General features: G+C 41.9%; 1 protein-coding gene across 3 annotated transcripts in view; it reads left to right on the top strand.

The window, feature by feature from the left end:
- Positions 1–641: 641 nt before the first annotated feature.
- The window catches only part of magi2b (membrane associated guanylate kinase, WW and PDZ domain containing 2b), a 260,147-nt gene continuing 248,283 nt past the window's right edge, over positions 642–12,505 (top strand). For all 3 annotated transcript variants that reach the window (XM_088339562.1, XM_088339565.1, XM_088339563.1), the window contains exon 1: positions 642–1,170. In XM_088339562.1, coding sequence (XP_088195688.1) covers positions 873–1,170 — 298 coding nt within the window. In that variant the 5' untranslated portion in view covers positions 642–872. The remainder of the gene's footprint in view (positions 1,171–12,505) is intronic.

The following is a 12,505-nucleotide window of genomic DNA, read 5'->3' as shown; positions in this document are numbered from 1 at the left end:
CGACGGAGTGGTTAGCGCGTGTGTGGCACAGTTCTAAGGTCTTGTGTGGGTTCAAATCCAGCTACCGGACTTCCTGTGCGGAGTTTGTATGTTTTCCCCGTGCTTGCGTGGGTTTCCTCCGGGCACTCCGGTTTCCTCCCACATTCCAAAGACATGCATGTCAGGTGGATTGGCCGGTCCAAATTGTCCCTAGGTGTGAATGAGCGAGCGAATTGTCTGTCCCTGTGTGCCCTGCGATTGGCTGGCAACCACTTCAGGGTGTCCCCTGCCAGTCCAAATTGTCCCTAGGTGTGAATGAGCGAGCGAGTTGTCTGTCCCTGTGTGCCTTGCAATTGGCTGGCAACCAGTTCAGGGTGTCCCCTGCCCACCGCCCGATGATTGCTGGGATGGGCTCCAGCACGCCCGCGACCCTACTGAGGATAAGCAGTGCGGGTAATGAGATGAGATGAGATTATAATGATTATTTTTCCCCTGGTGGGGTTCGTTGACGCGCTCCTCCCTCTTCGCCCCCGGCAAGCGGAGTAGTGGGAATGTCGTGTCCCCTCCCTTCCTTCTCTTTCCATGACCGAACCAGAACCATTCATCTCTCCCCTCCCTCTTTCTTTTACATCCGGGTTACGCGCCAGTGTTTGTCTCCTACGTCTAAGCGTCTGGACAGCGGAATCAAATCCCCCCCACACCCGCTAACCACCAGGACCGTCGCAGGCACCGCGACGTGCCGCAGCTTCTCGCCCGACTTGGCGCATCGCAGCGCGGACACAGCTCCCGGCGGGAGTCGGTGATGTCGTCCAGCTGCGGCGCGTCGCACTGAGGCGGGCATGAGGAGTCGGGAGTAGCCAGTCTGCGGCGAACCGAGTCCCCCCCTCGCCACCATGTCGAAAAGCCTGAAGAAGAAGAACCACTGGACCAATAAAGTCCACCAAGCGGTGATTAGCCGCGGGAAGGACGGCGAGTTGGGCTTCGAGCTGAAAGGGGGCGCCGAGATCGGCCAGTTCCCCTACTTGGGCGAGGTGAAGACGGGGAAGGGTCTCGTCCAGAGCGGCAAGCTGGCTGAGGATGAGCTGCTCCTGGAGGTCAACGACATGCCCGTCGCCGGCCTCACCGGACGGGATGTGCTCGCCGTCATTAAACACTGCAAAGACCCGGTTCGCTTCAAATGTGTCAAACAAGGTAAGCCAGAGAAAGTGACCGCGACCTATCTACGTGGATGCTCGTGCATCAAACAACGTGTTTTGCTTCAACTGCCCCATATTATGATGGAGTTGCGCGAAAATTAGAATAATGAAACAGTTTTTTTTCCTCAGACAAATGCTAGCTGGGCCTGTTCTGTGCAGAGCTCCAGAACCGGAACCAGCGGTAGTAGTAACCGCTGTAGTAGATAGCTTAGACCGGAGGGGGCGTGTCCTTTTTCGGCATACCTGTCAAGCTCCAGGGCTCCATACCCTTACAAACGGTCGTGTTTTCTCTTACAAAATACAAAACAATCTTACACCATATTTTTGTTTTCAAACGTGTTTATTTATGTAGTTTAACATGATATGTTTAGGGTTGGGTAGGGTTACTTTAACTGGATTACTTTCAATTACTTTTGGATTACTCCAATACCTCATCTCATCTCATCTCATTAGCTGCACCGCTTATCCTCAGTAGGGTCGCGGGGGTGCTGGAGCCCATCCCAGCAATCATCGGGCAGTGGGCAAGGGACACCCTGAACTGGTTGCCAGCCAATCGCAGGGCACGCAGGGACAGACAACTCGCTCGCTAATTAACACCTAGGGACAATTTGGACCGGCCAGTCCACCTGAAATGCATGTCTTTGGAATGTGGGAGGAACCAGAGTGCCCGGAGGAAACCCACGCAAGCGCGGGGAGAACATACAAACTCCGCACAGGAAGTCCGGTAGCTGGATTTGAACCCATTAGAACTGTGCCGCACACGCGCTAACCACTGCGCCGCCGTGCCGCTACTCCAATACCAAATATGCTAATAAAAGACACAAAAAAAACTAAATATGAATAAAATGATGACTCACAACACGTGGTAAGCTTTCTCTCCTGGTTTTGATCTCTTTGATCTCCGGCAAAACTAACATAAAATGCGACAGAAACAAAATGAAAATAAACCCAAACAGCTTTTTGCCGTTCCATGTATTCCGTTACACCCCAAGCCTGCACAAAATTTAGTCATTTTATTCATATTTACTTTCTTTTGTCTTTTATTAACATATTTGGTATTGGAGTAATCCAAAAGTAATTGAAAGTAATCAAGGCAAAGTAACCCTACCCAACCCTGGTTATGTTGTACATGTGTTTCGTATCATATATATTGTTCATTAACATTTTGTTGTGAGATACTGAGTTGCTTGACATGAATGAGGTTTATTATAAAAAAAGTTCAAAAATGAAGGAGCTTGGACGTTCGCTGTAGAAGGAAAAAAAAACATGCAAATATAATTAAGTAGAATAATACATTTTCTTATTTAAATTATTCATTCATCCATTATCTGCACCGCCTATCCTCAGTAGGGTCGCGGGGGTGCTGGAGCCCATTCCAGCTATCTTGATTGATTTGCCGTTTCGTGCTAGTCGGTGTTTACTGGATGGTACCCATCATTGAGAAATTTGTGTTTCTCCATACAGATTTTCTCGTACGTGATACACGTCTTAAAATGCAAAATAAACGTACTTTGTATGGCAAAGACGTACAGGTTGACAGGTATGCAGACAAATGCTAGCTGGGCCTGTTCTGTGTAGAGCTCTAGAACCAGAACCAGCAGTAGTATTAACCACTGTTGTGGATAACTCAGACCAGAAGGGGCGTGACCATTTTCGGTTTCGCTTGCTTTGGGGATGATGCGAGACTTTGGATGCACATACCTGTCGCGCTCCAGGGCTCCATGCCCCTTACAAACTGTCGTAATTTCCCTTACAAAATACATAATAATCGTACACCATATTTTTTTTCCAAACGTGTTTATTTATGTAATTTAACATGTTACACAGTACATGTGTTTCTTTATATCATTGTGTACATATTCTTAATAACGTTTTTGGCGTGGCTTTTTGTATCAAAATGTGTCTTTAAATCATGGAAACCGGAGGCAGCTACTTTCACCTCTTTTTTGCAAGCAACACAATACAAATATTCCACACTTTTCTTCAAATCCCTCGTATGGTCCTGCCCTTAAGCTAAAGGTCAGTGGGTACAAAAGTTCAGAATTCCCTACAGTACTTTTTAAAAATGTTCCAGTTCTTTTTCGGTCTTCCTCTCCTCTCGCCCCCTTGGACTCTCCCCTGGAAACATATCTTGGTCATTCCTGTTGATCATGGGATGTGCCAACCTTGCCACGACCCAAGAAAAGGCCAGGGAAAGTCAACAGTGGAGAAACCTGTCCAGAGTTGTGTCGTCATTGGTTCCCCGACGACCAATGCGGTTAAGGGATCCGTAAACCTGAAATGTTCCCAAAGGGAGTAGACTCAAGCCGAAGCTTTTAAGCACCTATTCCATTTTTCCCTTGCATATTCAAAATCAAAGAGAACGGAACTTTGTCCCACAAAGGCAAATTCAAAAACAAAAAATTACATTTCAAACTTATAATAGTATGGCTAGTGTCTCCAAACGGAAGAGCAGCTTCAGCGACAGACTGCTGTCACAGTCTTGCTCCACCGACAGACTGGGGAGATCATTTCTTCCTCATGCCATGAGGCTCTTTAACTCCACGCGGGGGACTAAAAGCCCACATTGAACCACACCCTTACATTGCATATCACCCTATTTTTATTACAGTGTGTATTTTATGTAGCAGTATTTAAATACTTTATATCAACACGTTACATGGGGTATTTATGTATTATATTCCTTTTACTTTATTATTGTTTTATTTTCAACCCAAGGATACTGCCGGAGGTGGGAATTTCCCTATGGGGATGAATAAAGTATCTGTCTGTCTGTCTGTCTAGACATCTAGACATCTATCTATCTATCTATCTAGACATCTATCTATCTATCTAGACATCTATCTATCTATCTATCTATCTAGACATCTATCTATCTAGACATCTATCTAGACATCTATCTATCCAGTGACTCTTGTAGCATACTATACCCTAAGAAACTCTCGATATATTCATCTTCTTTAGTGTATTTATCAAAAATACATGTGTTTATGATATCCTGAAGTCAATTAGGGACACTTTTTAAGTCATCATCTCAATCGTTCCATAAATGAATACCTTTTCGGGTGGCACAATTGATTTTCAATGTTGTGCGAGAATATTGGAGTTTGAAGTTATGGATTCCCCTGAGATGATGAGTGTCTGCTCGGTGGAGAAACAACTGTTGAATATTTGATTTCTTTTGTATACTAATAATAGGGTTTAAAGTTGACCTTATTCTTCAAATTTTAAGACGTTGGAATTTATTAACAGTTTGTTTGTATGTATATTTTCCCCAGATTTTTGCAAACTGTAATTATCGCGGTGTCCTGACTCTTATTGATTGCTGCTGCAGAAGGTAATGTGGCTTGAAGAAGCGAGATCCTGGCTAACAAACAGATGGACCAATAAGTACATATAGAATACACTAGAATGGAATAGAATAGAATATACCTTTATTGTCATTGTTACAAAACGGGTTGAACATATTGTGACAACGAAACTGGACGTGGCACTCCAGGTTCACATATAAAACAAATGATTGATGTATGTCCAATAATTTCCTGTAGGTCGGGGATCGGGAGCCTTTTTGACTAAGAGTTATGAAAGAAAAAAAAATCTGTGAAAGCCACACCATTTATTAAAACCCCCCAAAAACAATCAAACAAAGAGTCAACCTGATCTCCAGATAAAAGCTAATTCGTTGGTGCATTTTTTTCACTTTGTGATGTTTGATGCTTTCATAAAACATATCAAATATTAGTTAATGCCAGAGCCTGTGTCCCAAATAAACAAATATCTCACTTAAATTGAGTTGGGTTGTGATGTGGATGCAGTTAGTGGAATAGAGTGTGAGGTATTGCACCGAGTGAATCAAGGAAGCAAGGTTTTGGGCGCTCTGAGGAGAGTGATGAGCAACAGGAGTATGAGTATGGACGTTAAGAGGGGACTGTACGAGAGTGTGTTTGTGCCGACTGTGTTGTATGGTGCAGAGACTTGGAGCCTGAACGCAGATTTGAAAAGGAAATTGAATGTTTTTGAGGTGAAGTGTTTGAGGAGTATGTTAGGAGTGACAAGATTGGTTAGATTGAGAAATGAAATTGTGAGGGACAGAACTGGAGTAGCACTGGAACTGACCAAGCTTGTGGATAAGAGAGTACTCGGTTGGTTTGGACGCATGGAGAGGATGGATGATGAGCGAATGTTGAAGAGGATCTACAGAGCAGAAGTCAATGGAAGGAGACCAAGAGGAAGGCCGTGATTTACGTAGATGGATGGTGTTATGCGTGTACTGCAGGAAAGATGTCTAAATCTAGTGGAATCTAGAGCTCTTGTTGGTGATAGGAAGGAGTGGAGAGGTGTTGTGAAAGGATAGTGGGATGTTTAGACATGTTCTAAGGGATGGACAGGGCCCCTGTATGATGTGGCAGGGGTAAACCAGTGAAAGCTGTCGGGCCCTGCTGTTGAACAGATGAGTGTGTTGTGTCACCCTGACCCAAGAGACATGGCCGCTTTCTTGTGTCCCGTTTCATCTGGAGGGACGAAAGCATGACCAACTTGGGTGCAGAGGTGCTTAACTTGTTTGGGTGTTTGGGCATTTGGGTTGGCCATGGTCCCCCAAAATTTTTTTGTGTGTTTTTTGCAACTTTTTCCCTTTTTTATTTCCTTTGTTTATTGTGTATGTCACAAAATACTGCAAGTGAAGAGGATATGGATGTATTTACCTTGTTAAAGTTAGGTATTATTAAGACTATTTCGTAGCTATATTTACACAAATAAAATACATATATATTGTTAACCACTAATCATGATACCAAGAGCAGAATTACTCACGTCCTCCATGATGTTTGCAAAGGGAAAGAGACCCCGCCCACAACGTGGGCGTGATTTATTATACGTCAGGGAGAAACAGCACACATGAGCACTTCACAATAAAAGAATATAAGATTGATAAACGTACAAGAGATGCAATTAGACTGATTATTGAAACGTTACTTCATGTGTGTGTGTGTGTGAAAGATTGATTTTATATTTAGGAATATAAAAACAAGTTATGTTCACACAGTGAATTCTGAGAAATATTACAACCAAAACGACCAACCTATCATTCTTCAGCTACTTAAAATGGCAGTTCTCACCTTTGGAATCCGGTCATTTTTTGTCCTCCATTCCCCTTATAGAAGAAAATCTTAAATCTACAAAAATACGTCTTAAAGTTCTAATGCGCATTGTTGATCATTTGTCATTTTTTTTGCTCAAACTAAGCTTGGAAAGAATACACAGGAAATGGTAGAAGGCAGACATCACACTTGCATTTGTAGTCTGATTGGCTAAATGAAACAGAAACAATCGCAATTGCATTTCTCCTGTCTCCAAGGTAGAAAGTCCTAAAGCGCTCCTACTGCTAGTAGTCGAAACATGGCGCCGTAACCCCAGCCTAAATGTGTTAAAACAGTGAATTTTATCTCCGAGCCAGATGTAAAAAAAGGGCCACACCTGGCTCGTGACCCATACATTCCCAACCTCTGCTGTAGGTGATAATGGGATAAATGATTAAATGCTTGAATATTCAAAATGCTTGCATTCACAGATGACAGATGGAAAGGCAGATGGATGGATGATTGGTGTGTTTGGTTCCTAAGCTTCCCTGAAGGAGTAGAACCATTTGAAGTGGCAGGACTTTAAATTTTATAGAGATATTTGGAAGAGGAAGCAAATTTAAAGACCATGCGTTGGATTAACAATAAAGAGTGGTTATGTGTCTCTGTACCAACTAGTGTTAATGTGATTCTTAATAGTTTTATTTATTCATTACAATTTTTTTTCACCCAAATAGTAGACACAGTCTGTCTGTCTGTCTGTCTGTCTGTCTGTCTGTCTGTCTGTCTGTCTGTCTGTCTGTCTGTCTGTCTGTCTGTCCACTATCTTGTCAGTACATAAACAAAACGTGTAAGCATAACTTGTAAACACAATAGATGTAAACAAATCACAATTTGGGGCGAGGAAACAAAGACGGCTTCATAGTTTTGACTTATATGAACAAAAAAATGTTGAATGTAAACAGGTAAAACATTGTTCTTGCATATTGACGTCACTCTTGCTTCGGCCCTTGATTTTGGGATATTTTCAAAACCCATTAATGTGTAATTGACTCTTATTGATAGTCATGTAAACAAATTATATTGATTGGCCCGCAAACCAGAATAGAGATAATGTTCAAGGGTTCCTGCGGAGCCTTTAAAAGTCTTAAAAAGGCATTGAATTCAATATTCTGAAAAAGAAAACGCCTTAATTGGCATTAAAATTTTGAAAACACATAAAAAAGATTTATATTTGTTTGAACTAAAGAAATTGAGTAACATTTATCAATTGTCTTTTTTATTAATTCACTGATTTACAGACACCGCCCTATTTACGAACGAGTTAAGTTCCGGACAATTGTTCGTAAGTTGAATTTGTTCTTAAGTTGCTTCAGTGCTATATTTTGTATGTTTATGGTTTATATAAGTATGTTTAAGGCTTGTATAAGTAACCTGTATTGTTTTGCACTAAAAATAAAGATTTCATTAAATTATATGCTCTATGAAGACAACAAAAAGTTGAGTTTAACCTCCTTTTGGAAGATGAGCTTCAAAAGTTAGGCAACTTCCTCCCCTGTGGTAGAAAGTGGCCGAAAAAAAGCGATCCAACCAATTTCTCAACCGCATCAAACTTTCTTATTCCACTTTCATTTCAAAAGAAACGGCTCGCGTCTTCTTTACACTTTACATAGACCAGATTGAATGGATGCAAGAGATATTAAACAATAAAAATGTCAAAGTTCTTAGCGTGCTAGAGCTACAGTACACGTAGTATGTTTAAACACAAACTAGGAAGTATAAGCGGAATTTCTATTTCAGTGTGGATGCTGGGTGACCTCTCACGGCGCCACTCGGCCAAAAGAAGCACTACAATACTGTCCTCTACTTGGAAAAAGGTGCACACGATACAAAATCTAACTTACAGCAATGTCCGGATATTTTTTAACATCCCGATTTCGTAAGCCGGATGGTCGTAAGTAGGGGAGTGTCTGTACTTTTATGGCAATCGCTGACCACAATAACGGAACCATCAAAACGGTGATTTGGTTTTAGTAAGGACTTCAGGAACAACACTTTTCTTAGGTCTACTTCAATACACAAAGGAACTTTGGACCGACACATTTACTTTGGACCCTCAGTGTTCTGGTTTGCCATCGTCCCTGCGTCCTAGACGCATCATTTTTGCTGGGGACGCATAGTCTCAAATCAACGTGCGTCCCCGGGACGCAACCTTTTTGCCACAAAATTGTCATTATTACCCGATTACTTTTTTTAACAAAGATTTACTGCACTCCAAACTTTTCGTCAGGCAGATCCGCCATTGTTGTTTTGGTCTCGCGGTTCGAGTTTTCGTCTGCACGCCGATCTCGAGTTGTGTGGTGAAAGGTCCGTCTCTTTTTAGAGAACCGGCTTTTTTGGCTCAACTCATTCAAGAGAGCCGGCTCTCACTTGCTTTGATGCATTATATTACGAATGATTATGTTGTATAAAGAAGTTAAGAAAAAAAGGAAGTATAAAAGAAGAAATGAAATGAAAAAAAGACAGGTTTGTGGTTATCCCTTTAATCGGTATATTACCGACAATAATGTGATGCAGAAAATGAATTCATAATTTGATGATTAAAACTGAATGAATATATAGATTTTTATTATATATTTGTCGCCGATTTACAATTTCAACCTCGATAACACTAAATTTTGGGGACCTATGGATCTCTGTTGGGACCATAGATTTTTGAGCATGCAAGTCCCCGGGACTCATCACTTTTCAGAGGTAAAATGAACACTGGACCCTGGGAAAGTTTCAATTTGATGAGAAGTAGCTGTCTGACAAACGTTTTTTACCATGGCCAAAGGCTGTGCCAGGTAATGTGTAAGGGGCACGGTGTATTGTGTGCAAGAATTTCTTTAAACTCTGTCCAATGGTAGTCAAGGCGTTGGAGTCACACCTGCAAAGCGCTTCAAAAATGGGTTTCCAACAGGCACCAGGTATTTTCCAGTTCTATCAGTTTCTTGTTTACAACGTGCCCCGACCCAGATGCCCGATAACAACAGGGAAAGCAGCAGAATAACATCTTCGGACATTTGGCAGTATGCCTACTGTGAAAGCTGAGGTTCTTTGGTCTTTGAACAACGAGACGGAACACCTGTCATTTGAGTCAAATGAGAAAGTTGGAGACTTATTCCGTGCAATGTTCCCCGACTCTAACATTACCCACTCATTTGCATGCAAGACAACCTACTGTTGGGATTTTCCTAGCTTTAATTTTGAAAATCATTAGGATTGAAACAAATTCTTCTTTACTGCAATCAGTAAACTACTTTGCCTCTAGATGTTGCTTGTGCTCCACCATACATCTTTTTTCTCTCTGAAGGATGCTAGAATTTCCTACACTGATAAAAGATAAATTGTTATTACTTGAGTTTTTTGAGTTCTGATATGAATTACTAATCCCAAGAAGGTGGAATCCATGAACCAGGCCGTTTGAAATAGCATACACAATTTATGAACACAGAGAATCAATCATAAAAAAAAGGAGGGGCGGAAGGCGCCGGAGATTATGGGATTTTTCGAAAGTTACTAGCACAAAAGTTACCTGCTATAATGCTAGTCGATTTGAGGAGATTCCCTTGTACAGAAAAAAAAACGCTCATTCCCAAGAACCAGGAAACATTGTGTTAAATCTGAAACCGTCCTTACTTGTTGTTGCGGAGAGATTTGCTCTCGTGCTCCGTGTGGTCTCAACAAGTGGCCCATATGCAGTCCAGCCCGCTCGGCCGCTTGGCGCGGCCATCATGCAAGGCCATAGAAAAAAAGCGAGCTATCGATCAGCTCCTTTTTTTCATATGGATCAGGGACGCTTGACCAGATCATGCCTCTATGGGCATGGTCTTTGATATCTGATACTCGCAGTATCGGGTGACAGTCTTTGAAGTTGCAAAACTTGTTAGAAAGCCAAAGAAGTAAGATACTGTATTTGTGTTATGTTCTGTACTTGAGGATGCCCCTCCAATTGACATGATTACGTACGCTGAGAACATTATTTTATCAATACATAACCTTGGATGTTTTGATTACATTCAAAACTTCATGTTATCAGATTTCATTATGATACATGGTGAATTGGTACGTTCGGGAACTGTCAAAAAGGGGACGCAGTAGTTCCATCCCTTCCAAAGTTCTGAGTTACTAGGAAGTCCATTTTGTGCTAGGCTTATTTGCTCTACACTACATTAGCAAGTATGGATTTTATCAACTTGGTCCTAAATTTAATTTTAAAAGGCATTATAAATGTCTTTAAAAGTCTTGAATTTAACTTGCTTTTAGCCGTAGGAATCCTGTGTTTGGACCATTCCCTGCATGTTTACATACCGTATTTGTGTCTTTTGAGTTTATAAGAATTTTGTATTGTAATAATAATAATAATAATAATTTCCTTTGTATTGTCATTCTTTGTAACAATGTACACAGAACGAAATGTCGATACACCTGACCCGTTGTAGCGAGCCGATGCAGCCGCAGCCAACAGAGGGCGCCGCCATTTTACCAATGTTATAAGTCTTAGGTGTTGTAAAAGCTCTAAAATATGCAAAATAATGAATCTTTTTTTAAATAATGTGTGTAGCTCTTCTGCCTTACTTTTATTACCGTAAATTCCGGACTATAGAGCGGACCTGATTATAAGCCGCACCCAGCACATTTTAAGAGGAAAACCGAACCTGTATATAAGCCGCCTGCGCCCACATTTAAACATGTAACACAAACACAAAATTAACCCAAACCCGACTTCAAGTCCCGCGATTGAAACTAAATGTCCTTCATCAAAGTCCACAGTCCAAAAATCACAGCCGGCAAAATGAACGGAAAATGATACCGGTACTTAAGGTTTGATGCAGACCTGCAGAGTCCGGGTCCCGTTGAAAGTAATCCAAGGAAAAAAGTGTATATTTCCAAAGGTAAGGGTGGGAAAAATATATCAGATGAACACATAATTTGCGCAACTCCTTTTTCTTTAACCAACTTTTTACCCCCTCTTCTTTCCTTGTCTGTCCCTCACCTTTAGCGGTCCGCATTTAAACTCGGCACCCCGCGTTTGTTCCGCCCCTCATTTTTCGTTCACCCGATCAAAACATATCAGAATAAGTGTCTAAAATAAGTACAAATAAATACATTACAAAAATTTACAGTTGCAAATACATATTATACATGGGTTACACATATTTACAAAGAAAGACGGTACATCGAGAGAGTTTTCAAAGCTTTAATAATAATAATATAGCTTTGACAGGGCAGTTAATGGTAGCAACACTCGAGCGCCGCTAGCGGCCGTTAGAGAAATTACATAAATTGGCCGCATCACTGAATAAGCCGCAGGGTTGAAAGTTTGGGAAAAAAGTAGCGGCTTATAGTCCGGAATTTACGGTAATTTCATTTCAAACCAGTGTGACATTGCCATTACCCTCTTGTACGGCAGTTAGATGATATTGGCTGTCATCTGACGACGAAGCGTACCTAATGTTACGACTGAGGCGAGCATTTTTGCAGTTAGGCGCCGCAAACTCCAAACGGGGCTTAAAGTACTGTTTAGCGTTGATCTCAGTGAACATGTTCCCACTCGGGTGTCATGAAAGCGGCGTTCCGCCGTCGTCGTCTTGTTTTCTGGGACACGAGAAAAGCACAAATCAAACACTCGGCCCAGTTATTTTTGGAGCGAGCCGAGGATTTGCCTCGTCGAGCTGTTTGCGCCTCTCGCCTCCGTGTGATTGATTATTGAGTTGGAGCTGTTGACAAGCCAAAGCAGCCTGCCGGGCGCGAAAAGGGTTAAATGCTAATGCGCATCTATCTCTTACGTTTCTATTTTCTCCTCCCTCACTTGTCCTTCTCTCAGTCAGTTAAACATGATGTGTTTATTGAACTGGCCTCTCACATTCTATGCACTCGGTGTTCATTTTACCTCTGAAAATCAAAAATCTATGGGTCCCAACAGAGATCTATGGGTCCCCGAAATTTAGTGTCCCTTACAAACTGTCGTATTTTCCCTTACAAAATACAAAAAATCTTTTTTTTTTTCAAACATGTTTATTTATGTAGTTTAACATGTTATATTGTACATCTCATCTCATCTCATCTCATTAGCCGTACCGCTTATCCTCATTAGGGTCGCGGGGGGGCTGGAGCCCATCCCAGCCATCTTCGGGCAGTGGGCAGGGGACACCCTGAACTGGTTGCCAGCCAATCGCAGGGCACACGGGGACAGACGACTCATTCGCT

The sequence above is a fragment of the Urocampus carinirostris genome, chromosome 7 (genome assembly GCF_059441175.1).
Source record: "Urocampus carinirostris isolate Australia breed hairy pipefish chromosome 7, RoL_Ucar_1.0, whole genome shotgun sequence".
Lineage (NCBI taxonomy): Eukaryota > Metazoa > Chordata > Actinopteri > Syngnathiformes > Syngnathidae > Urocampus > Urocampus carinirostris.
This window is presented reverse-complemented; position numbering and strand designations above follow the sequence as displayed.